General features: G+C 43.3%; 1 protein-coding gene across 5 annotated transcripts in view; it reads left to right on the forward strand.

The window, feature by feature from the left end:
• The window catches only part of AKAP6 (A-kinase anchoring protein 6), a 479,843-nt gene that overhangs the window by 421,175 nt on the left and 31,843 nt on the right, over positions 1–26,825 (forward strand). For all 5 annotated transcript variants that reach the window (XM_088456596.1, XM_088456595.1, XM_088456597.1 and 2 more), the window contains one exon: positions 18,922–19,068. In XM_088456596.1, coding sequence (XP_088312722.1) covers positions 18,922–19,068 — 147 coding nt within the window. The remainder of the gene's footprint in view (positions 1–18,921; positions 19,069–26,825) is intronic.

Consider the following 26,825-nt stretch of genomic DNA (forward strand, 5'->3'; position numbering starts at 1 on the left):
TCATCTGTAACTGTGAAGTTGCATTTTCTCGATTTCATGCACCACATCCAATCAGTTTTCCATGTATCTCAACTAAAGGCTGCTCGACCACCTTCTTTTCTTCCCCTCTTCCACCCATCTTGGGCCATGCTGAGTACATTGTGGAGAAGATTCTGGTGTCTTGAGTACCATCTACTAATATCAATCCACCTTGATGGAAACAAGCTGATGATGTTGCAAGTCCAAACAAGGGGGGTACTGTCACAGAGATCTGTTTGGCCACTGGTCTTGCCAGCCAGATTGGCCAGTGTACGGCCAGCTTTATTCTAAGAGCATGTAAACCTTTGAGTGCTATGGACCGCATTCTGAGTTGAATGCAGCTGCGTGCACTTGTCTGTATGGCCGCAGCTGCCTGATTATTACATTGTGCTAATGTGAGCATCAGTCTGTCTATGCCAAATATTCGTTCGCCTTCATGTTGAAGAATGGGACCGCCCACTGTTTTCATGTTGAAGAATGGGACCGCCCACTTCATGCGTATCATTCGCATGAAGGCTTACACCCACCCCATGCTGGGTATAAAAGATCTGTCAGAAACAGGCGTCTCATCTCTGTCCGCATGCTGCGAATGACCACTGACGTCCGCGGGCATTCCCATGAGACGGATCAGTTCCGTGCCATCGCATGGTCATCTCCAGGTTACTGCCCAGAAACGGCCTTTGATCCATTCCGATAACGCCACAGAGCCTAACTAAAAAGGTCTAATTTCACAAACTGGCATAAACAGTCTGAGCTAGCTGGCAGTGTACCCGTGAAACATGTTGCTAGAGTTTATATGTACCCTATCCCAGGGCTTAAAGTGGTCCTGGAGAGGTGGTGGAACACATCTCCCCCGCCATCTACTCACTTGATTCTTTCCTCACCTATATGCTGGTTTATCTGAAATGAGGGTCCTCTGAAGACATTGAGGCTCCCTAGGCAGACAGTGAGTTACTCTCTGCCTGTGGGACTTCTGTGCAGGGACTTGGTGGAGGTGGAACTAGTTCTGTACCATTAGAGGTGACGGAACTCAGGGCCTGATTCAGACCCACTCGCAAGCGGCTGTCCGCTCGCAAGTGGGTCGATGTTGTGCACTGCGCATGCGCACGACGGTGGGAGCTCCGTCGTGCACATGCGCCTGACGCGACGAGCGAAGGACTTTCCTTCGCTCATTGTGTCTGATCAAAGGGGGCGTGCTGTCGATGTTGATTGACAGCACGCCCCCTTTGGTGGGCGTGCCGGGGGCGTGCCTCCCTGATGGGGGCGTTCCCAAGGGAACGCCTACCGTCAGAAGCCGGCCCACTGACATCACTAGTGATGTCAGTGGGAGTGATTTTGGCTCTGATAGAGCCAAAATCACTCCGGGCCTTGCGGTTGAAAAACTCAACCGCAGGCTCCGGCTCGCAGTGGCGATGGTCGCGATGGTCAAGACCATCGCGACCATCATCCTGCACGCTCATATAGGCTGTGGGTGGTGACCCACAGCTATACGAGCGTCCAGGAGGACGCTCCATAATTATGGAGGGCGGCCCTCATTCAGAGCGTGCGCTCTGCTCAGAGCCTACGGCTCTGAATGAGGGCCTCAGTTCTACCCCGTTCCTGCCTTCTTTAACCACTGCCCTATACTGACCAGCCGTATGCTATATGATGATCACCCTTTCTGTGTTACTGTATGGAACATTCCTAAATGCAAGTCAAAAACACAATTAAGACTCTTCAATTCAAATAGGACCTTCAGCTTTATTGAATTATATGCCATATTGTCCTTATACGTGTCCAGTTTTGGCACTGTGACTGGTGACCCAGACCTCTCCAACCCTACACAATATCATGGACATATTGTGCACGTAATGGAAGACCATTGTAGCACCATGCAGATTATTTTGTTTATTTTGATGGATGAAGTACACTACAGCATTGACTGTAATTGTTATGTGCCCACCTACTTGTTTTTTTTTAATTAGATGTAATATGAAACATGAGTTTTTTAAAAAAACCTAATATTTGTTGCAGCACACAGCCCTGCTTAGAGCTAATAGAACAGAGCATATATTGATTCAAAACAATGACTTGGGATAGGGGACAAGCTCTTACTAAATAGGGCAGCCTTCGGTGAGTGATCTACAACTATTTTATTCTGCCAGTCAAAGAAAGGTAAATATGTATTTAATACCTATCCTTATTCCTTACAGGTATAGCTCAACAGCTTTATGAATGTATACTCCATACATTGAGTTATATTTGAAGCAATATATTGAACTTGGAACGTAGAGGACAACATTAAATCATACTGCTGTTTATACTGGGGAATTTCCAATAGTTTTCTCTTTAATATGAGGGATTCTGTATTGTGTTTAGGAATAATTTGGCAGGACAGAGTTAATCTTTTGAAAATGTGACAGCAGAGTAAATCTTTTCATAGCTATGTTAGAATAGAGAACCCAGCTTCGTTGTCTTGCCTAATTAATGAGGATAATATGCTCGGCTGCTAATGAGTTTATTAGCAAACAATATGCCCAGAACCGATTTAAGCAGCTCAGAGTTTTAAAGGATGGCTTAGCACCTCTTCCGTTCTTGATGAGTTACACCATGCACAGGGAGACACTAGGAGCAAGGCGGGAACTAACTGGGGTTTGGAAGAGAATAATGGCAGAGGGAGGGTGTGGTATAAAGTTATAAAGTTAGTGATTCAGAAGGGTAAAAGGAGGTATGAGGCAAGACGGACGAAGGAAGAAACAAAAGTGAGGAATGAATAGCAATGGAATAGGAGAGATGACATGATAGTCTGCTTTTACAGGTGCTGAAAGTTTATTTGAGACAAGCAGTGATGTGCATTGTGCCATATTGGTTGCATATGATTTCTGAGTGTGCTCTACCTTAGTGTAATGAGGATACTGCATGACGTGCAAATAGCAGATTGCTGCGTTATTTGACCTAAATAAATTGTCTTCTATGGGCACGTTCCAATTCAGTGCAAAATGAATAGCGTGGGGAAGGAGCTCCCGGAGCTATTCAATTCAGCGCGCTGTTATGTCGGAGAATGGGCGTTCTCCTGCCTTAAATATGGTGTTTAGTTGCGAGAACCAGCGTTCTCCGACTTAGGTGCCTACCGCGATACTGTTTCCGCCGCTCTAAGGGTACTAAACAGCATCACGCAAGTAGTTTTGTTGGATTTCTGCCAGGAGGGGAGCAAGAAGAAATCCTTCAGTCAGGCTTAGCAGCGCACTGAATTGAATAGCTCTGGGAGCTCCTTCCCGGCACTATTTAATCTGCGTTGAATTGATTTGAGGCCATTTATAGAGCAGCAGGAAATGGGAGGTTTAGGGATTTCTACTTCAGAATAGAGATGAGCAGTTCCATTGTGGTTTGGATCTTCCCGCCAAGTTCGGATCACAGAATGAGGCAAAACGCCATCTTTCATGGCCAAAGATGACGTTTTGTTGGTGAAAGATGATATTTTTGCCTCGTTCTGATATCCGAACGTGGCGGGAAGATCCGAGCCACAACCGAAACGCTCATCTCTACTCTAGAAAGCTTGTTTGCTTGAGTAGTTTGTAATGTATTTAGTTTAAAGAATTAAAGTAAAACATAATACACGTTGATTCAGAAGTGATAATATACTTACATACTCTGCCGCAACGTCCAGAAGATTTCGTTCACTTCAGCAGTGATGACACGATGCACTTGTAAAACTTTCATAGTTTAACAGAACTTTACATCGTAATATCATTTTCTGTGCAGCTGCGTGCGAGTTATCAGACATTGAAGACAGATACAGCCAGGAAATATGAGACTTAGGGCCGGATTCAGTATGGATCGCAACTGCGATTGCAATAGCAATTACGCACGCAGTCTCACTGCGACGCTATGCTAATCCTCTGCGATCGCTATGCCGTCACAGCACAAAATAAGGACGCCCACCTTACCTTACACACATCCGTAATACTTAGCAAGACTGCGAAACCATCAGTAACATTGAGTACCATCGCAGCCTCACGCACACTTACAAAAAGCTCTGACCTTACTCAGAAATTGCTAACCTCATCGCACGCAGTGAGTACACAAGCTGCGTATGGCATCACAGTGGATAATTTATTCATGCCCCTGCAACTGCATTCAAATGCACTGGCACGCCTGTGTTTCACCGACCACCCCCCGTCACCACCCCTAAACGGCACTTCATGTCAATGACTTTGCGATGGGTCTGCGTAGTGTCTGCGATCACAGTACAGATCGCAGTGGAGTGTTAGCACATGTGCACTGCGATACATGTGCAGAGCGCAACAATTGGCCAGTTGTGTGTATAATCGCAGTTGCGATCCTTGCTGAATCAGGTCCATAGTTACCACAGACATTGTTAATCTGTCTAATTCCATCATCTCAAAATCACCACGTGTGTCTGGCTCCACCAGCATACAGATTTCAATTATTTCCAGCTAGCAATGCAGTCAGACAGGGATCACTATCACTATGCGGCAGATGTATCAAGGCTGTTTTCAGGAAAATTTGGTAAAAGCAACTCTACACACGGTTTTCATTTTGTTTTTAACTATATATATTAAACTGCGCAATAGATATGACAAATCTTTGCCAAGTACATTTTCAAACTGTAAAAATATCGGCAAACATTGCAGTTTTTCCTTTTATTAAATGTGATATTTTTTCATATGTACAGTATAAAGCACAGAAAGGATTTTTATTTTTGAATTTGATTGAATTCGTTTTCGTCATCTTTTGATAGTGAGTTATTTAGAATTTCAAGAACATGCATATGGGGGAAGGTGTCTTTTCTCGCCCCTCCGCTGAATCTCAGTGTTGCTCCTCCTCGCCCAGCACAGGGAGCAACATAGCGGTGATGGGCACGGTATGAAAAGGTGACATTCAGAATATCAACACCAGAATATCGACCGGTTCTGAATGTCAACAGTCTGAATGTTTACGTCGACTTAAGGTCCACGATCATTATGTTGACATTCAAAAATGTTAACATGGCTAAAATGCTTATATGTTCATAATGTTGACATAAACTGTCAACATCAGAATGTCGACATAGTTTTTTGCTTATTTTAGCCTAAACCCTAACAAGATGCATAAAACTGTATGTATTAGTTTTTCAATATAATAGCTTTAAAATTGTTTAAAAAACCTTATGTTTATTAAATTTTAATCCCCTTTGCTATAGACTGCTTTTGTAGTCTTATTTTGAGGCCATTTTTAAACTTTTCTACTAGCAGGAACATACACTTTTCGAATTTGAATTCACTTTGATACAGCCGGGTGAAATTCCCTTTATTATAGTCATTATGAAAAGTGATCATTTTTGCATGAAAATGTGTTTAATAATACATATGTGCACAACAATCTGCAGACCCCACTAATGCAGCACTATTACATTCATTGATTTGGTGTTACCACCGAACAGACAACTGTGTCCAATTTTACACCCACGTGTGCCCAAACTAAACACAAATTCTGATTTTCAGTTTCAGGTTGAACATCTTAATGTAATGTGGATGGCCAGTCAAATGTTAGAATAGAGGGTAGGGGGGACACAGTGCATGTACGATTCAAAATAATACAGTGCATTCCGAGGGCCTGATTCAGCCCTGGACAGTCCCCATTCGGTAGGGGTAGCAGCAGTGCCCCCAGTGGTAATGCTCCCATTAGTAGTGCCCCCTGTATTAGTGCCCTTTACACAAAAAAACAAAAACAATACTTAAGCCCTGCTCCTGCATTCAGCCGCTGCCGTCCATCTGGTCGCCCACTCCACGGAACTATGAGAGACAAGTCATGACGTCTTTCTCATAGTGCACACTGCAGAAGCCAGAGCTCAGGAGTGAAATCCAGCCTCCAGCTGTCACAGTGGGGAAGGAGCCGGGCGCCCGCTGGTAACAAAGTCTCAGTGGGCACCCGGCATCTCCCTATGGCGCCGGGCTGACTGGATGGTAAGGCGGGCAGGAGGAGGCGGAACTGGTTCTGTCTCCAAGTGGAACCGATGGAACGCAGTTCTGCCCCATTCAGGGCCACTTTAATCCCCGGGTAGCAGTCGGATGGTTGGCTGTGCTTAAAATATGCCAAGTTACTCTTTGAGTAAGTTCCCAGGAAAGACCAAGGAAACAAAGAGTAGGAAGGAGAATCCATATATTTGGGAATGTTGTCTATATTTTAGCTCTAATGAGCATGTTACAATTGCAGGCACTGAACTGCATAGTCTTTAGAAAAAGATGTATGGAGATCAGATGTGCAGTAAAACATAAAACAAAGGTACCAGGCTAAGCTGGCTGTAAACGTGGTACACACTAGACCAGTGGTCAGGGAACGGGTAAATTACCCCACAAGGGGTAAAAATGAAATTCCTGGGGGTAATGGACGGACTGCCGGGCATGCATATGAATCATTCTATAATATAGAATGATTCATATGCATGCCTGACTGTGCCGCAGAGAGGCTCTAAGCCAGACTCCCGCTGAGATGTTATTACCAGCAGGCGCCCAGCTCCTTCCCTGCAGCGCCGCGTTAGCCGGAGGCTGGAGTTCTCTTCTGAACTCCAGCTTCCGGCTCTCTCCATGCGCACTATGGGAGAGACGTCATGACGTCTCTCCCATAGTTCTGAGGAGCAGCCGGGCAGACAGGACGGCGGCGGATGCAGGGGATTAAGGTAAGTGTTTTTTGTTTTTTTTACAAGCGGCACTACAGGGGCATTATATGGGGGCACTACTACAGGGGCACTATATGGGGGCACTACTACAGGGGCATTATAGGAGGGCACTACTACAGGGGCATAACTATGTGGGCACCACTACAGGGGCATTATAGGGGGGCACTACTACAGGGGCATAACTATGGGGCACTACTACATGGGCACTATATGGGGGCACTACAACAGGGGCATTATATGGGGGCACTACTACAGGGGCATAACTATGGGGGCACTACTACAAGGGCATTATATGGGGGCACTACTATATGATTTCCTTAATTTCAAATCAATGGGGTAATGTCGACGAATCTAAATATATTTTGGGGTAAAAGGTAAAAAAAGTTCCCTGACCCCTGCACGATATATTGGACGAGTGGTCATTTTGCACTGAATCAGCACCACAAATCATCCACATCGCCCCGTGCGTCGTTCTGGATGCAGTGGGGCAACGATATCATACACCACATCGTGCAGTGTATTCAGCAAAAATAGTGCATTCAGTGGGCATATAATGGGAGTTTGCAGACAATGTCAATGCAATTGGCTGCATTCACAGACGCACGGATGCAAGCACAGGAGGCCGTGATCAGATGGAGACATTGCACCTGCCATAGGTTCTGGTGTAAGCTTTGATGGTGCGACCGATGGTGGCTAAAAGTGGGTATCTCAGACCTTGCACATTCAGCCTCACAGATGTACACAAGGGAAGGACTTTGTAGGCCATGTGCATAAACTCACAGATGGGCGACCACCAATACACACTATTGCCTGGGCTTTTGTTTGCGATTCCGAATCAGACCCTGTGTCCTTTCCATTTGGCTGCCACTACTGTAATGTTAGTAGTGGCGCCATTAAACAGATTCAATCTTTAGGTTTTTAGAGAATGAGTACGTGAAGGGTTATGAAGTGAGAATACAATGAAGGGTTCACATGATAATTTTAGAGAAAACCTCAGTGTGGTGGAAGGGTGGAGGCTTGATATCGGAAGTGTGGAAGCTAGACATCAAAAATGTGAAGGCTAGTTATCGGAGGTGTGGAGGCTAGTTATCAGAAGTGTGGAGGCTAGTTATCAGAAGTGTGGAGGCTAGTTTTCGGAGGTGTGGAGGCTAGTTATCGGAACTGTGAAGTTATCGGAGGTGTGGAGGCTGGTTATTGGAGGTGTGGATGCTAGTTATCGGAAATATGAAGGCTAGTTATCGGAAGTGTGAAGGCTAGTTATCGGAAGTGTGAAGGCTAGTTATCGGAAGTGTGGAGGCTAGTTATCGGTAAAATGTGGAGGCTAGTTATTAGAAATGTGAAGGCTAGTTATCAGAAGTGTGGAGGCTATTGGAGATGTGAAGGCTAGTTATCGGAAGTGTGGAGGCTAGTTATCAGAAATGTGAATGCTAGTTATTGGAAATGTGAATGCTAGTTATTGGAAATGTGAAGGTTAGTTATCGGAAGTGTGAAGGCTAGTTATTGGAAGTGTGGAAGCTAGACATCAGAAATGTGAAGGCTAGTTATTGGAAATGTGAAGGCTAGTTATCAGAAGTGTGGAGGCTAGTTATCGGAAGTGTGGAAGCTAGACATTAGAAATGTGAAGGCTAGTTATTGGAAATGTGAAGGCTAGTTATCAGAAGTGTGAAGGCTAGTTATCAGAAGTGTGAAGGCTAGTTATCAGAAGTGTGGAAGCTAGTTATCGGAAGTGTGGAGACTAGTTATCTGAACTGTGGAGACTAGTTATCTGAACTGTGGAGGCTAGTTATCAGAACTGTGGAGGCTAGTTATCAGAACTGTGGAGACTAGTTATCAGAAGAGTGTAAATCCATTAAAACATCTGTCGTGGTGGAACTAGAACAGTCACTGACTTAGAACCATAAATTACCCTATTAGCAGCAATGTATACTGCAGTAGACTAATTTTTTAATCTTTAATTATTTACTTACATATTGCATCACTTAACATACAGCAGAGTAGAGGATTTACAGCACATTTTCTTGCTCTCAGTACCCCTTCCTCTGGAGACTAATCATGGCAGATCCCAGTCAGTAAATCTGAGATTGAAGAATGGATATAGATATAGAAATACAGCAGCCCATAGCAACCAATCACATATTTCATAGAAACATAGAATTTGACGGCAGAAAATAACCATTTGGCCCATCTAGTCTGCCCTTTCTTCCAGTATTCTACTCCAAAGCAGTTTGCTGATTGACTACTTTGAGATATTGCACCTATGGCAATAAATCACCAACAGTATAAAATGACCACCATATTGATGTGTAATAATATATTCCTTTGTACTTTAATTCATTGTTTTGGGTTTTAATTCCACATCAAGAAGTAATGCATGAACATATTGATTTTCTGACTGTGGAAAGGCCTTAGAATAGGCAGGAGTAGAAGCTTAGTAAAACAGCTCTTCCTTAGTGCTGTGTTATCCCTGGCCTATATCTTACCATCATCGAAACATCAATGAATTCATCAGTGCCCTGGGGAAGAGAGTTTCTCTGAATAGAAGAGAGCATCTAAACCAACTTTTACTGTGGAGCAAGCACTGAAAGGCATTACGTATAAGTATGAAGAAAGTTTGACCATCGGAGGGTCAGTTAATAGCAGATGGATTGAAGAGTAGAGATTGGTGTAGAGAAAAACTTGGCATACAGTAGCTGACACAGAACGGCAAAGAGATAAGATCCTATGGTAAGGAGCATATCCCACATTAATACAATCAGCCTGCATATAAAATACAAGGTTCTCTGCTGGCATTATCCTGCGCAGATTCCTTTGCAGTGTGTGTATGGGCGCAGATGAGCTGTGGTGCGGAGATTCAGAGACATAAAGGCCCTTTGTTGCCTGTTGAATAGAATTAGACATGGGCTTTAAGAGAACCCACCACAGAGGGAGCACTGCAAACGCCATCATCAGCCACCATTATGTGCCAGAGGGATGCAGCCGCCTATCCTGCAATGAATATGTTTGGCCCTGCAACTTTGAATGAAGAAAGCAACCTCTGTGTAAGAAAACGGAAACACTCAGAAGCATAGTTTGCTAGCTCTTGGGGTCAGGCGCTTCCCTAAAATTTATATTTTATTCTTGATGCCAGATGTGGTGACATTGTTATTATAGAAACAAGGAAGAAATGTAATGAGTATTACAGTGTATTGGAGATATATGTACCTGAATTAGGCTATAAATGAACAGAGAAAGCAGAAATTCCAGCTAATTTTAGAAACTGAATCTTCCCAGACTTCACATTACACCATTTTATGTCATGTTACGTCTGAACTAAATAATACAAACTATTAGTTTGTGAGGTGATATAATATTTAGAGATGAGCGATTCAATTCTAATCCCTTTGGCTATCCAAAACACGTTAGAGTCGGATAGCCAATAAGATGCAGTTTTTCAGATCCGAATGTAACCAAGTAGTACTGAACCTCTCATCTCTAAGATCAATTAAAAAAAAAAAACAGCTACTGTATATAAAGAAAAAACACAGAGACAAAATGTAAATAAATTATAACATTCGTGGTAAGATAAATAGAATAAGGAAACTTTATTACACAGTCTTGGATTTCATAACATCTTCTTAACCCTTTTTCTGCTAAAGAATATAGCAATGCAGTGTGTTACTAATTCCTCTGGAATAGAAGAGGTTAAGTGCTTAGCTTCCTTTTTCAAAAGGATTACAATGAAATGCAGGGTAAGGGGTCTCAATGGCTTTTCTCAGCTCTAATACCCCATGAAAAATAACTGATAATGAATGAATGTCTTAATTCCTTTGGCAGTTTCTCTTAATAGTATTGGTCTCCCCCCTTTCTCTGACTGTCTCCCCCGCCCTCTCCTTTTCCCCTACCCTTAGCTTTATGTAATGTTTCTCTCCTTCCACCCTCCTACCATTGTAAGCAAGGCTTCGGTACTGAAATTCAGGGGAGGAGGAGAATTCCCCTTGTTCACTTTTTGCAAGAAGATTCTCATAGTCAGGGGTTAATCTTACATTTCCCAGCAATGATGAAGGCTGTAGGGAGGATAAAATATATTATATTCATTTGATTGTATTCATATAGCGCCATCTATTACACAGTGCTGTTTAGAGAGAATATTTGTCATTCATGTCACTCCCTGCCCCATTGGAGCCTACAATCTACACTCACTAATATACAATCGAACACAAGCTAGGGCACATTTTAGTCAGCAGCCTATTAACCTACCACTATGGTATTGGAGAGCGGGAGGAAACCAGAACACCCGGAGGAAACGTAACTGCAGCAAGAACATGCAAACTCCACACATAAATGGCCCTAGTCAGGAATTAATTTTTTTTATCTCATTGCTGTGAGGCAACACTGCTAACCATTGTGCAACCACGCTGCAAAATGAAACCACAATTTGAATTTGTTTAAAAGTTTATAAGATGGTGATTCCCAAAGGACTATGAGCATTATTTTGGCAAAGCTGGTGTTAATTTGTGTTTTAATGATGATTTTGAGCATTGTAATGTAGTAATCATGTGTGCCTTAAATTACCATTGCAAACACCAAAATGCACCCAAGTTGCCATTGTATTACAGGCAAACTTATTTTGGCACACATGCACATGCATTATCACACTGTACCTGTGCTTCTGTCATGTGGGATACTGACACAAAAGGTTGACAGAGACAAAAAGTCAAGTCACTAAAGGTCGAAGTGGAAGAAGGTTAGCAGGTATGAATGGTCGACACATTTTTATTTTTTTGTTAGGGTTATGCATTTGCCAGAGGGTTAGGATTAGGCACTAGAAGGGATGGTTAGGGTCAGGCACCTACCCCGACGGTTACGGTTAGGCACCAGGAGGGAGGGTTATTGTTAGGCACCAGGAGGGAGGGTTAAGGTTAGGCACCAGGAGGGATGGTTAGGGTTAGGCACCAGGAGGGAGGGTTAAGGTTAGGCACCAGGAGGGGGGGTTAGGGTTAGGCACCAGGAGGGAGGGTTAAGGTTAGGCACCAGGAGGGGGGGTTAGGGTTAGGCACCAGGAGGGGGGGTTAGGGTTAGGCACCAGGAGGGAGGGAGGGTTAGGCACCAGGAGGGGGGGTTAGGGTTTGGCACCAGAAGGGAGAGAGGGTTAGGCACCAGGAGGGAGGGTTAGGGTTAGGCACCAGGAGGGAGGGAGGGTTAGGCACCAGGAGGGAGGATTATGATTAGGCACCAGGAGGGAGGGTTATGGTTAGGTACCAAGGGGAGGGTTAGGGTGAAGATTAGGAAAAAAAAAAAACACGGGTCAACCATTTGTGTGTCGACCATTTCAATATCGACCATCTGACCTTGTCGACCATTTGCACCTGTCGACCTTCTTCCATGTTGACATTTAGTTTGTCAACATTTTGTCCCTGTCGACCTATTGCCTAACATCTGGTGTCTATCTAGGCATTGTCGACCTTTTAACTGTCTATCTTTTATACCACACCCCTTACAAATACGCAATAATTAAATATATCTTATGAATATTTATGCACAATAAAAATTTTTTAAAACAATCAAAACTTCATATAACACCAACTTAAATATACTGATCTATGTGAAACCAATATCAAAATGCAACATTAATAACAACCTATGATCCACTTAATTGCATTAGATACTGTAAAGTCTCATCAATTTATGTCTATTTTAAGGGACAAACATAGATTTGATATTATCTAGTCAGAGACACAATCCCCTGGAACAGTCCCTTTAATTTGAAAACCAGTACATGGTGGAGGCAATAGTTCTCACCACTCACAAATGAGAACATTCTCCCTTCAAATTGATATACAGTAACTGGATAGTATTCCTCTATAGCACATTGTCCTTTTAATGTTATCCAACCAAAGCGTGTAGACATGCGTAATAAGCTGTAAATAGTTGTACAAGACGTTGATGTATGTGGGAGCTGACGCATTTCTCTCTCACATGCCATTTCCTTTGATGGTGCTTCAGCGGAAACTGCATGTGAGCAGAGAAACGCGTCAAGTCAAAGATAGTCTGTTATGAATACCTGAGTGCACAGCACTTTCAGGTACCCTACCACTCCTTAGCGCTCTGTAATAGCATACAGTAGATAGCCTGTCATTCTCCAAGCTAATATATAACAGCTGTGAAAATTGTAAGAATATTTGGATTGTGTTATAACATTTGAGAGCTACCATTGGGTGCAAAGGGAATTAAGAGCAACATTTCAAAGCTAATCTGTTCTCTCTCAGCTTGTACACCTGTTTCATGGGGCATGGAAAGAGTGAGGATGATGCTCTGGGTAGTGTAGAGAGAAGTTCTATCAGCCTAGAGACATTATAATGAAGTGTTGTGTTGGACACACAAAAGTGGGAAGAATTGCTGTGTTCTCGAGATTTGTCCAGACAATGATTATTTCTCTTTTACCGACTTGTTTTACAAAACCATCAGGGGTATTCAGGGGTATTCAATTTGGAGCGAAAATTTCGGAATGGGCGATAAATTATCGCTGATGACGTAATTTTCGCAGATTTCAATTATCCCCGTATTCAGTTTGAAAGACTTTTCGCAAGTTCGAAAAGTCTTTGAAAAAAAACGTGGATAACTTTTCACTATTGAATAGGTGGCGAAAAAAGTGCAGAATTGGGGTTTAGGGGTGCAGGCTTAAAAAAAATAGCTTGCAACCCTGGGAATGTCATTTTAAAATAAATTGTGTCAAAAAAAGTTAAAAAAAATTAGGGACACCCCAAAAAAATTATTTAAATATTGGGGTGAAGAAAAAAAAAATGGAAAAAAGTGTTTAAAAATAGGGAAATAGGTTCAGGGGTATTCTGTAAGTATGCGGCAGGTGTTTTCTAGAATAGGCTATTACTGGCAGGTGCATTTTTGCAGAAATTAAAAAAAAACACTTTAGGGACTTAAAAATATGCTAGCACCCATTTTCCTGTACCCCAAATTTGATGGGACCACTTAAAAAAATGAAAAAAATAACCTAAGTGCTCTTCTGCATCACTTCTTCAATGTCGGTAAAAAAACACCTGCTGCGGCTATTTAAAACCCCGACTTTCATTTGCAGGCTAAAACGGGGGTACCCATAGTGATCCCCCATGTTTTGACAGCTTTAGGGGGGGGCTACAATTTATTCCAGGTAAATCCCGTTTTTTTTCGCTGATCCTATCTTGCCGGCTCCCGTTTTCATAGCTTTTTGAATGAATACGGGGATAAAGCGTGTGCGTGCCCGATACTTTATCCCAGGAGAAGCTCTGATGTGGAGCAAAAAGTCCAGCATGGACTTTTCGCTCCCATATTGAATACCCCTGTGAGAGTGCAGACAGATTGATCCATCCGCATAGATGGGCAGATAATTGCTTTCACACAAGGTAGTAAGCAGGCTGCAGCAAATCAGAATCAGGACATTAATGTACTGAATTTCAATACAGTTGAATATTTTGAATACTCTGTAACATGAACTCACTATAACAGATAATACTCAAATATATACATACATATAGTAACAGTACTTGTGTATTAGCAAACAATATTGACATTTCACAGTTGCAGGTCATTCTTTACAAATTAAACAGTTTTCATACAGTTCTATCCACTTTGTATTGGTAGAAGTTCACTGCAAAACAATGGCTTTTCATTTGTCAGGAAGGGGGTTAAATATTCCTTCATTCATTTTGATCTTTCCGTTTTAGTGATTAAGTGGTACTGCCTGCAATTCCATTACAGGACATTTAAACACCTGCTAAACTAGACAAGACCCCTACATAGATTGCAAGTGTTTGAAATGTCTGTGTGAATTTAGGGATGGGGGATTAGCAAAAAAAATCCCTCATTCCTCCCCCAGCACCACCCCCCTCACCATACTCTGCCTTATCCTTTCCAAAATTGAGTTTCTATAGCAACGATGAACTTCTTTTTCACCCTCCTTTGAGGTTATTGTGTGGATGTTTTCTCTTCGGATGGGGCAAAAGAAGAATGAGGGATTCACCCCCACCCCTCGGCCAAACATTCCATGTACACTCTTGTACACAGGCATGTCTGACCCAGAGTTCTAGATTGAAATGCTTTAAAACAATTTAGCAGCATTTTGTCCTTGTGTGCAGTACATAAAGTGCAGATTGCTCTGTTTACAGCAGATATGATTTATTTGTGTATGACCACTGTATTCTGGCACTGTACCTCTCCATGGGGGACTGGTTTTATGCTGTATGTTGGCATATTTATATATTCAGAGTGCCAACAGTGAATATGATGGCTTTGCAAAAGGATGAATTAGGAAGGATATAGACAAATATGGAGGGAGGTATAAAAGAATACTAATGGGACAGACCCCCAAGTTCTATAAACTGGAAGAAAAATGCTGCTGATATGAGCGACTGGAGTACAGTATGGGCGAGATGCATACATTCGGTACAGCACAAGAGTGGAAGACTAAGTTTGGGACACTGTAGGAAGGTAGTGATTTGGGACTTCCCTCTTTCAAATGGGGGCTACCTCATCTTTCTAGATGCCAGGGAGGGTGAAGATATGGCAACTATGGGGATATATCTGTGGATGAAGGGTGATATTACTTGTTATCATTATTATGTTTATATAATAATAATTGTTATTATTATTATTATCATTATAGTTTTGAGATATATATAGACAAATGAGTTAGGTCATTAAATCTGTTTCCTTTCTCCCTCTCATGAGAATTCCACTGACCACTGGCATAAGGCAATCAAAGCAGAGAAAGGAGCAGCGTGGGGCCTAAATATTCTGGTGCCCAAGTTGGCAGCTGAATTGACAACTTGTTTGTGCTATTGTTCTCTTTAAAGTCTCAGCTGTAATGCAGTGGCGGATCCAGGGCTCAGCGGCAGTAGCCTCCCTGGACCCTCCCCAGCCCAGCACATGCTGAGGAGGAAGGCTGCACTGTGGGTCTACTAATGTCTGGAATTGTCCTGGAGTTATGCAGAGTCATTCTTCCACAGGAAAGTCACTCAACTAACATTGGTTGATCGGTAGGAAATGCTGTCTCAAGTGTCATAGCAGGATATCCCATAGATGCTCCATTGGGTGCAGATCGGGTTATGGATGACATCAGTGATATGCTCATCAAATCATTACATGCTTTGATGATGGTGGCAGTGTCTTCTTGGAAGCACCACCACCACTACCACCATCACCACCCCCTTCAAGCAGAAATGCTTGGAGTGAAGATGATAACTCAGTACCATTAAATAGCAACTAGTATTATGGACCAAGATTCGATGGGCTGCTAATTATTGTGCCCGCTATTACAGTTGTTTTCTTTTATTTTCCCATTCTCTGTCCTCGCTCCCCCATCTGTCTCTCTTTTTTTCTCTCTCTGTCTTTTTCATATCTCTGTCTCTCTTCTTCATCGGTCTCATCTCTGTTCCTCCTCCCTGTCTGTTTTCTCACCCCTTTCCCCATCTCTCTCTCCCGTATCTATCCCCCCTCCCCATCTGTCTCTTTCTCTCTATTTCTCTCTCTTATATCTGTGTCTCTCTCCCTGTCTGTCTCATCTGTTTCTCATCTCCTGTCTCTCTCAGACCCTTACCGTATATCTCTCTCCAACCTCTGTATCCCCATCCCCGTCCCCCTACCGCACTTCAAAAGGAGAGAGAACCCCCTGCTCAGATGCATTGAGGTCAGGGCATCGGGAGAACAGTGAAAGCAAACCTGTACCCCCTGCTGACTCCGGGTAGCTGACAGTAGAGCAGAGCCATAAGTAGACTTTTTGGTGCCCTGTAACTAGACTTTTTGGTGCCCTGTGCCAGAAAGAGCATTGGCGCCCCGTATTTTCAAATAGGGACATAATGCACCCAAAAAAGGGCCATGGCCTCATGGGGAAGGGCCAGGGAAGAGATAGGGAGATGCTGGGAATGAAATAAGAGGAAGCTACAAATGATAATAAGCAGAAAATTGTCAGGCCTGAACAAGCGCCCCTTGTCCTGCGGTGCCCTGTGCCATGGCACAAGCCTCACTACCCTAGTTATGGCCCTGCAGGAGAGTACAGACCTCCGTTCTACTTTCACTCTGTCCTCAGTACCTGTGAGTTGAGTGGGGGTCGCGTTATGTCTTTCTATGCCTGGCAGCCACTGGTAGCTCTGATGAGTGGAGGGCCTCCCATCATCTCCAGTGCGTAGCTGCTAGGCTGTCATTTACAGAGATTATGGGAGAGATGTATAAACCCTTCTAGTAGATAAATTCCCATAGCAGCCAATCAGCTTCTAGCTGTTGTTTATCAAATACATTCTATAAAATGATGGCTAGTAGCTGATTGGTAGCTTTAGGCAACTTCTCCACCTGTCCTCATTAGAAGTTTGATACATCTCCCCCAAATTATAGATTAGCATTGGCCTTTCCTTCTAAGGGAATACTGTAAATGCACCATACTGTAGCTGTGCCAGGAAAATGCTTCTCACAACATCCCAGAACCCTTCAGTGTTGTAAACCAGCTCTAAGGGCTGTGGAATACTTTAGGTTGGTGTCACACATGTACTAGTCTTTTTGTGGAGAATATGGGGATTTTTCTGACCACATCACTGTAATTCCCTGCTCGATAGTTCTTTGCCTGTGCTCTTGCCTGGAGTTTTTCTCTCAGAGTTCCATGCTGATACCTCATTTACCCAGGTGTTTCCAATTTTTGTCCACTACCTGTATCTTTAATATGATGAATATGGAAGGCAAGTATTTTGCAGATCTCTCTGTGGTTCTTAGCTTCTTCATGCTTCAGCATACCTATAAACTCATTTATCATTGAAGCACACTGAGGCAGCACACATTGTACAGCGCACAAAAGGTTTGTAAAAATTGGACTTTCTAACATTCTATTCAATAAAACACAGGTCCACCCAACCAGTATACAATGCATAGCCCCATTTTAGTCACCATTATGAAATGCACATATCACCATTCTGGATAGCAGTTTACATTGCATGGTGCCCTATACTACAGACACTATACAATTCACAGGGTCGCAATCTGATGACCAATATACAAAACACAGAGCCCCATGTAAAGGTCAGTATAGTAAAGCCCATTTGGATGCATTCTAGTAGACAATATGTAAAGTACTTCAAATAGAGCATACAATGCATAGAACCCTATATGGACTGAAGAACAATATACAATAGGAGTACTTCCTACATCCCTCTACAGGATTAGACCAAACCAGCTGTGCCCAGAGCATGCATCAGGCATCCTGTGCTGGGATCACTTTTCTTGTCTGCTGTGTGCAACACTTAGTAAATTAGGAGGGAGTTGAATTTGGAACCTCTGTTCTTTAAAGCTGTGGTTCCCAAACGTTCTTGAATCACAGCACCCTAAAATATCAGCATTTTTGTTCACTGCACCCCAAGGCCAAAAGTTTCTTATTAAGAACTTCAGCAAAAATTATTGAATTAAGTAAATTGTGCTGACCTTTTGTTTGTCCACATATTTTTTGATTGGCAGCCACCAGCACTGGTTTTGCTTATCACATTGACCATAAATAACTTCATTTGGTTCTGAACCACCTACCCCTGGCACCCCTGTAAGTGCCCGGCAGCCAGTGTCCGACTGGTGCATGAAGAGCCCACCCGGGGAATGCAGTGGTACGGGTGCATGCTTAAGGGGTGTGGTCATGCACCAGAGGTGGTGTGGCCAGCTACCACAGATGCTTGGCTAACCATTAGGCAAATCTTGGTGTAGTTTTTTCTATAGAAGGAAAACAAGTCCCCATGTTGATCAGTGGTCCTGCTCCACTAGATAACTGACCAACTTATAGAGTAAGAATCTGCCTCCTAGAAGAGGGGTGTGGGCCCACAGGCAGTGGGGCCCACCGGGGATTTCCCCTGTGCCCCTGTGGGCCAGTCCAATCCAGCCGGCAGCACCCAGTTTGGGACCCACTGCTTTAGAGTAATATATTTCATTAGGGTAATAAGGCTTGGAAAAATGTGTGTATGCTAATGCTTGAGCACTCCCTAAGGTCAATGGTAACTTTAAGCCACTACTGCTAATAATCTGCATATTGCGAGTACAAACAATAAAAAGATTTGTGGTTGTGGTAAGAGAAAGCTTTTTATTTGCTCTTCTAATTTATAAGCAGCAGTAGCTTGTGCATGGCTGGCAGGTAGTGGCACTGGCAGGTAGTGGCACTATACGTCTGACACTGTTGTACAATACATTACTTGTTATAATGCACTGACTTAAGACTTTATTCTGTTGTCACACATTTATGTGCCTTTATTTTTCAGAGGTGTAGTGTGGAGATGTCACTAAGAGAGGACAGGGTGCGCTCTTTGCTGTGTCAGCTGGCAACCCTCAGGAATGAAGATGCTGTATTGCCTGCTGGCATACTGGACAAGGAAGAGTTAATTCGGGAGAAATGGGAGATGTTGAAGGTGCGTTTATAAGCATGCTTTCAATTGAATGTGCTTAATGCATGAGGATATGGTGGTGGTTTGATGTATTTATCCTGATATACATAAAATAACTTATTCTGAACATCAAATGTTTATGTCATTAAGCTCCAGACTAGTGGGCTGATCTTGCTGCCATTTATGTGATCTACCAGGCAAGAGTCATTTGACCCTATCACATATATGACAGTTCAGAGTGCATCCAATTATTATTACATGATTTGCAGTATGCCAAATGCAAGGACATCACAGTAACCCTTGTTTTCTGGCATCGGAACATCATTGCTCTCTCCAGGCTGTTCCATGCTAGCCCATGATCAGGGGTGTAACGTTATACCCATGCCTATGATATACTGATACTTAAGGAAGAGCGCAGGGATATTCTACTATGAGGTGATTTCAACAGAAAGTGTAAAGCTGTAAGGGTAACTTAATTGATTTGTTATTTATTATCATCATTGCCGTCAATGTAACTAGGTAATATGCAGCCAGGTTGGTAAAATGACGCAAATGATGTCACGACTGTGTCTTTGTGTGCAGAGGTTGCGCGAAAATATGCAAATGTCGCAGCCGCCAGGATTTGTATTGAGACTCCCACCGGCATACTCACAGATCATTGCAGATGGTTACGTACAAAGATGCAACCATCGGACGCATATGGGTTGATCATTGGACTTTTAAGTAAAACTATGTTCGTGCAGAATGACCGATGGAACTAAGATGAAGGAGCCTTAACAACTGTGGCCGCGACACGCCTGCGTTTTAGTTGCAACTCTCCGTTACCTTCCCCAAATAGTCCCTGCCTGTCAGTCACTTTGCGAATAAATGACAGCCATCCTAAGCTCATTGCGGTCCATGCGCAGTGCGATTCTGACACCTGCATAGTTTAAAAAATAATTTATCTTTGCAATTCTGTCTATTTATGAATGAGGCCGAATGTTCCGTACATGAACTCCAGGTAACAACATAATTTAAATAAGTAACTTTGGTCCTAGAAAGTTGGGTCTCGTGGGCTACAAGTCTGCCTGGCAATGACTTAGAAGCTTGCTATTTGTTTGTGACAGTCTTCCTGTTACCTCGACTAAAAGCAGATATTTTCAGACAAGCTGCTTAGTTGATTATGTGGTGTATTGGTGAAACTGGGCGCTCCTGTTGAGGGTAAGCGGGCCGTGAATGGTAATGGGTTTTCCCTAGTGAAAACCAAAGTCTGAATTATGTGTCTAAAGGTAGGTAATTACCATGTATTTAGGCGCTCCTCAACATAAATGCTGTGACGGAGTCGACTGTATAGATGACATAGGTCAGTGTAGACATAAAATAAAATTTATTAATGAATACAAGGTGATGCATGGAATATAAATGCATACAGTCAAGACATGCTGTAGATTCAAAAGGGATGAGAATTCACAGAATCAGTTGATAAATACTGGGTGAGGCAGAAAAATGGTATCGGCCATGGACATTAGACATATGCAATAGGTGAATTATATATATTGTGGATGAATCAAGGCATGAAACATAAGACAAATGACAGGTCTGGTGAGTTCTGATTGCAGCAGGAAATGTGACTCCTGTTTTTAAAATAAGCACTATCGTGCAATGTACAAATAAATGGTAATAATTGTACACTTGGTAGTAGGCAAAAAAGTACAGGATATCATACCCGGTGGGTGATGGGGAGCCAGCGGGTGTTGAATTGCAGGGTGCCCGGGTTGCCCTGCAAGGCTCCTTACGCTTTACCCAAACGGAAATCAGATCCTGTGGAAAAAGTCCAGAGTCCTTGGAAGTGATTACAGGTGTAGCTTGCCTGCTTAGTTGATTAGTCTACGTGTCTGCATTCATTGAAAATGTTTTCATTTAAAGAAAACCCTGTTTAGTTTTGTGGCTTTTCATTTTAATCATTCACATAAAAAAATAACAAAAATATTATAAAAAACAGAATCATATGTTTTTTACATGACAGTCATTTGCACATCTAAGTATATAAAGATATTTATTTAACAAGTAATCCATCCAAGGAAAAAGTTTTGGGGGGGTACAATTTTCATTAGCAGGCCACAGGTTGGGTATGGGATGCCGGTTGTCACAATCCCGACACTGGAAGGCTACAGTTCCCTACACCTAACCCTTACCCCTAACCCTCCCTCTCCGGTGCCTGAACCTAAACTCCCCCTCCCCGCACCCTCACCTAACCCTCCCCCCCTAGAGCCTAAGCCTAACCTCCCCTTCCCCGCACCCTACACCTAACCCTCCCCCCTAAGTGCCTAACCCTCCCCGTAGGGCCTAACAATAACCGTAACCCCCCGCTAACTCCCGATACTTACCTTCGGTTGGGATTCTGGAGTCGGGTTCCCGAAGCTGTCGAAAATTTCCGCCGGTATTTAGAGCGTCGGCATCCCGTCTGCCGGGATGCTGACTACATCCTCACCATGTAACTGTAGGAAGAAAGTACACTTTGATGGAGGCACACTTCTCTTAATAAGAGAATAATTAAAATATATCTTTTAATCTAATACAATTAAAATAGTACAGATATTGTTAAATCCAGACATACAGCTATATCATATAAATAGTGGTTGTGGGTGGAGTTATTGTACCCACAATCTTATAGACACACTACTCCTGTGTGCTAAATGAAATAAAATAATAATGAGAAAATATAGAAGGTGTAATCCCTATAAAAGGGAAAGAAAGTGCTGTGTGAAGAGTGAATTATGAAGTGTATAACTAATACCATGTGTATAATATTAAAACATTTTTTAATCCCATATACAGATATCATTGCTAGAATGCCATGTGTTGTATATACTCATTTCTCATAGACATGACAGAAAAGGGATTGTCCATATATACAGTCTCCTTATTCATACCTTTTTCTAAATACATGCAATAAATCTCAGTATATAGGATACCACAGACAAGACAGTTGGAAAATGAGAGCCTGTGCACTTATGAGTGCTGCAATCTGCTTTTCTCAGAACTCAGAATGAGAGTTGCTACAACAGGTGCACAGTGAAGAAGGATAAAACAATGGGCCTGATTCAGACCCACTCGCAAGCGGCTGTCCGCTCGCAAGTGGGTCGATGTTGTGCTCTGTGCATGCGCACGACGGCGGGAGCTCCGTCGTGCGCATGCGCCAGACGCGACGAGCGAAGGACTTTCCTTCGCTCATTGTGTCTGATCAAAGGGGGCGTGCTGTCGATGTTGATTGACAGCACGCCCCCTATGGTGGGCGTGCCGGGGGCGTGCCTCCCTGACGGGGGCGTTCCCACGGGAACGCCTCCCGTCAGAAGCCGGCCCACTGACATCACTAGTGATGTCAGTGGGAGTGATTTTGGCTCTGATAGAGCCAAAATCACTCCGGGGCTTGCGGTTGAAAACCTCAACCGCAGGCTCCGGCTCGCAGTTTCGATGGTCGCGATGGTCACGACCATCGCGGCCATCAAGCTGCACGCTCGTATAGGCTTTGGGTGGTGACCCACAGCTATACGAGCGTCCAGGAGGACGCTCCATTTTTATGAAGGGCGGCCCTCATTCAGAGCGTGCGCTCTGCTCAGAGCGTACGGCTCTGAATGAGGGCCAATATCTGCTGTCAGGGCTAACCTTAGCCTCTGCCCTGTTGCTATATGCAGTGCAGGACACTGTGGTAAAGGTGCCTCTGATGAGAGTATCGCGAAGGGAAAATGGAAAGTAAGTAGCCTATGGTAAAAAACAATTTATTGTATACATACGGCACAAAACATACATATACTAGCAAGATAAATAATAATTATATCAGTGCCTATTGGTGGCACTCTTCTAGTCATAGTAAGAATTTAACACTCAATAATCTGTGGCATAGTATCTTGCACCAGTAAAAAGTATACATCTAGAACTCAATGTATGAGACATCATAGGCAAAATAGGTGAAAAGAAAGTGCTTGTGCATTTAAAAGTGCTGCAATCTACCAATTAACTCTTGGTAATGGACTCAGGCCCGTATTCAATTCGGAGCGAAAGTCCGTTGTGGGACTTTTCGCCGTCATCGCTGGTTTTAGGTGTAAATAAGTATCGCACTCGTCCCGACTTATCCCCGTATTCAATTCCAAATTGGCGAAAACGGGAAATGGTGAAATTGAAATCGGCGAAAAGTTTTGTCAGTTTTGGGGAAATCAGCCTGACACCCCCCAAAAGATGCATTGACATGGGGGATCACTATGGGTACCCCCGAATAGCCCTGCTAAAGATATGTGGGGTCTTTAAACGGTCTCAATAGGTGCTGTTTTGCGTTTTTTATAAGGTGGTGAAGAATAGCATTTAGGAGTTTTTTTGGCAAAATAAGTAGTCCCAGCAAATTTCTGGTACATGAAAATGGGTGCTAGCATATTTTGAAGTTGCTAATGTGAAGTTTTAAAAAACGTGAAAAATACACCTGCAATCAAAAAACACCTGGGGCATACTCGGGGACCCCCCTGGAGTCTATTTCGCTAGTTTTGAAGTTTGTCCCCCAACTTTGTTTTTTTTTGCCCCCAAAACTAAAGTACTTTTTTGGAGTGTCCAAAGGTACTTTTTAATTTTTTTTACACAGATTACCTTTAGGGAACTGTCCAAGGGCTGCAGGGTGGTTTTGGGAAGTCTGCACCCCAAAACTGCAATTCTGCACTTTTTTACTCGCCAACCTATTCACAGGTGATACTTTTCCTCCGGGTCTGATGCATTGACTTTTTCGTACTGTTGAAAAGTCGGACTAATTGAATACGGGGATAAATGAAATCGACGAAAATGACGTCATCGGCAAAAAAGTATCGCCGAAATGGACTTTTCACTTCTAATTGAATACGGCCCTTAGAGTGAGAGTTGCTACAACAAGAGCACAGTAAAAAAAGATACGACAACCTCTCCTGTCAGGGCTATCCCTAACCAGTGCTCTGCTGCTTGTGCAGCGCAGGGTAACACAGGGACGCCTCCGATGATAGTATAGAAAATGAAAGGTAAAGGTACCTGTGGTCTGAGGTAGATACTGGAAGGTGGTGTTAGAGGTGTCCTGTGGGCACAGGAGCACCTCCAGAAGTGATTGACGCGCATTTTGCCTGAGCTTGTTCACGAGAGCTGTATGTTCCGGTGACTGACCAGGAAATAAGTATATGTCTGTGTCCAATCACCACTCTATGAATTAGACAAGCGGGTATTTGGGCCAATTAGAAGAAGTGAATGCAGTAGCCAATCGGAGTGTCTCTAATCTGATAGACCTTCCTAAGGTCAATCACGGATGACTTGGGTCCAGTCACCTTCTGGCAGTTAAAGCAGAGCTGGAGTAGGGGAAACGGGAGAGAAGAAATATTAACGCCATCTGAAGAGAGCGTTAATATCACAGGGCTCCCTCCACTATTTTTTTTACAATTAATTTGGACAGATTAGTATGGAAGATGCAATCTGCTTACTAAAAAAAATAAATGTGAATTTAATGGGTTGGAGCTGAATTTTGCAAATTCCTCTCCAAAAGCCCATACATTTAGGTGATACTAAAATAATGTTAAAAATGGGTGAAAATGCCCATTTTCACATTTTTTAGTAAAAATAATATTGGGAAATATGCCCGATATTTATATAGCACAAAATGGATGTTTCTAGCCAAACTGAAAAACACAGTTTTCCTTCTATACCTGTTTTGGGGTTAGGTATGATGTGTCGTCAATCATAATGTCAACAAGAGAATGTCAAATAGATATAAAAAGAGGTATTATCCGGCGCTGGAAGAGCACAGGATCATTAGTTCTAACTGCCTGAGGGAGTGGCCTGTACCGGGAATCTTGCCTAGAAGTGAGCTATTTTATTCCGTTTATGCTTTATTTTTTGGATTATTTAGATTTTATGCTTATTTTACTAATGCTGCCTTTTTTAAAATTAAAATGTCTTTTATATTATCAATTTACTGTCTGTAAATAGCAAAAATGTTTTATATGTTTTAAGATTATGTTTGTCCATGACAGAAATTTTTTGTAATACTAATGACACTTTTAAATTTATAATAGATGTTATTTGAACTAGAGATGAGTGGTTACGACTTTTACTCTTTTTTTTTCCCGCCAAAGTAGCGCAGGTTCAGACTAGTTTGGATTTATCTTAATGGCCTTCCAAGACACATGAGAGCCGGATAGCCACTATGATCCCGTTTTTGAGATTTGAACATAACCGAATAAAACTGAACCGCTCAGTCATTTCTAATTCGAACCTAAAGGGACATCCTCCATTATTGAATTGCAGCCTTTATTAATGGTTCTAAGGTGCTACCCAGTTGTATGATAGCTGTGATAATTACTTTGATTTCTCCTAATCTACACATTAGCTCTCCCTATATAGGTGAGTAAGTGTAGGTATAATCACAGTATAGTGTCATAAACACGATTAATTTACACTGAAAATAGGGTTTGGGTGCGCCCTCTTGTATGTATTATGTGGGATATTGTGTAGTGTTTGGTGACCAAGGGGCCCATTTATTAAGGATCGCATTTTGCAATGCGATCAGGGCATGCAGTATCGCCCATGATCGCATTGCAAAATGCGATCATACCGGCCGAATATATGAACCGGCACATGCACGGAGACGGGCTCCGAAAAGAGCCCGTCCCTGCGATGTGGCCTGGAGCGCATTCCGGCCTGCTGCGCATGCGCAGTCCCGCGGACTGCACATGAGCGGCGCCCATTGCCGGCGGAGGGATCTGGAAGATCCCTCCGCCGGCTCAAATGCGGTAAGTGCCCATAGGACACAGCGGCTAACGCTATCTGCAGATGGCGTTAGCTGCTGGGGTCAATATCGGGAATGCTTCACATTCCCGATATTGATACATTTGGCAGCATCGCATCCCCCATAGAAACCTATGGGGGAGGCGGCTGCCGGCGGCAATGGAGGGATCGCAGCAGGTATCGGAGATACCTGCTGCGGTCCCTCCTTCATACATTTGGGGGATACTAAGTATTTGAGGTAAACCCCCGAAAACAGGTGTTTTCGGGGAATTTACCTCAAATGATCTTTGATAAATGGGCCCCCAAAGCTGTGCGTTGAAAGAAAAACAGATACCAGATTGGGAGGCCAAACCGTTTAATGAGTAGACACAATGCTGCTCCAAAATGGTCGGGGGGTGGATGGGTCTGTTTTGAGATGAAGGAGTGGGTCAGGAGTAGATGGGGTGTGGGAATGGGGTGGCGAGAGGGTGTGCGGCTGACTCAAAGGGGGGAGATAGGTGTACCCTTTCAGGAGACTCCATACTGTGCGGTTCTTGACCAGCACGTCTCCCCTGCTGTACCTATGGTCAACAGTCTTGTGAGCAGTCTGGGTGGAATGACATGTCAAAAGGTCTTGGTGTTGGCGGCATCACGCACGGTGTGAATGACAGTCTATACCTACTGGTAGCGTTGTCACTGTTGTGGGCGATGGCCCAAGACGTCTCTTGAAGTGGTGTATCTTTGTTCTTGCTTGGAAATGCATTATTGCAGATAGTGTCAGCCTGCGTCTGGACTGAGGTTGTGACTTCTCAGGTGAGTTGCTGAACCCCACGGTCCCGTTCTTTGATGGTGCTTTACGGAGGGATATAGGATGAGGCCCACCTGGCCGGGTCCCCAGAAGTGAGGCTGCACGCTTGTGGTGGTTGTGGCTGGCCTGGGGGAGGTGAATAGTCTCCCTGGCTGGGGGTAACTAATATATTGTGGCATGGGGACGTTGATGGCTGTAACTAGTGGCAGTAGAGAGGAACTTCCCGGTC

This window comes from Taudactylus pleione, unplaced genomic scaffold (assembly GCF_031769625.1).
Source record: "Taudactylus pleione unplaced genomic scaffold, aTauple2 ptg000707l, whole genome shotgun sequence".
In the NCBI taxonomy this organism is placed as follows: domain Eukaryota; kingdom Metazoa; phylum Chordata; class Amphibia; order Anura; family Myobatrachidae; genus Taudactylus; species Taudactylus pleione.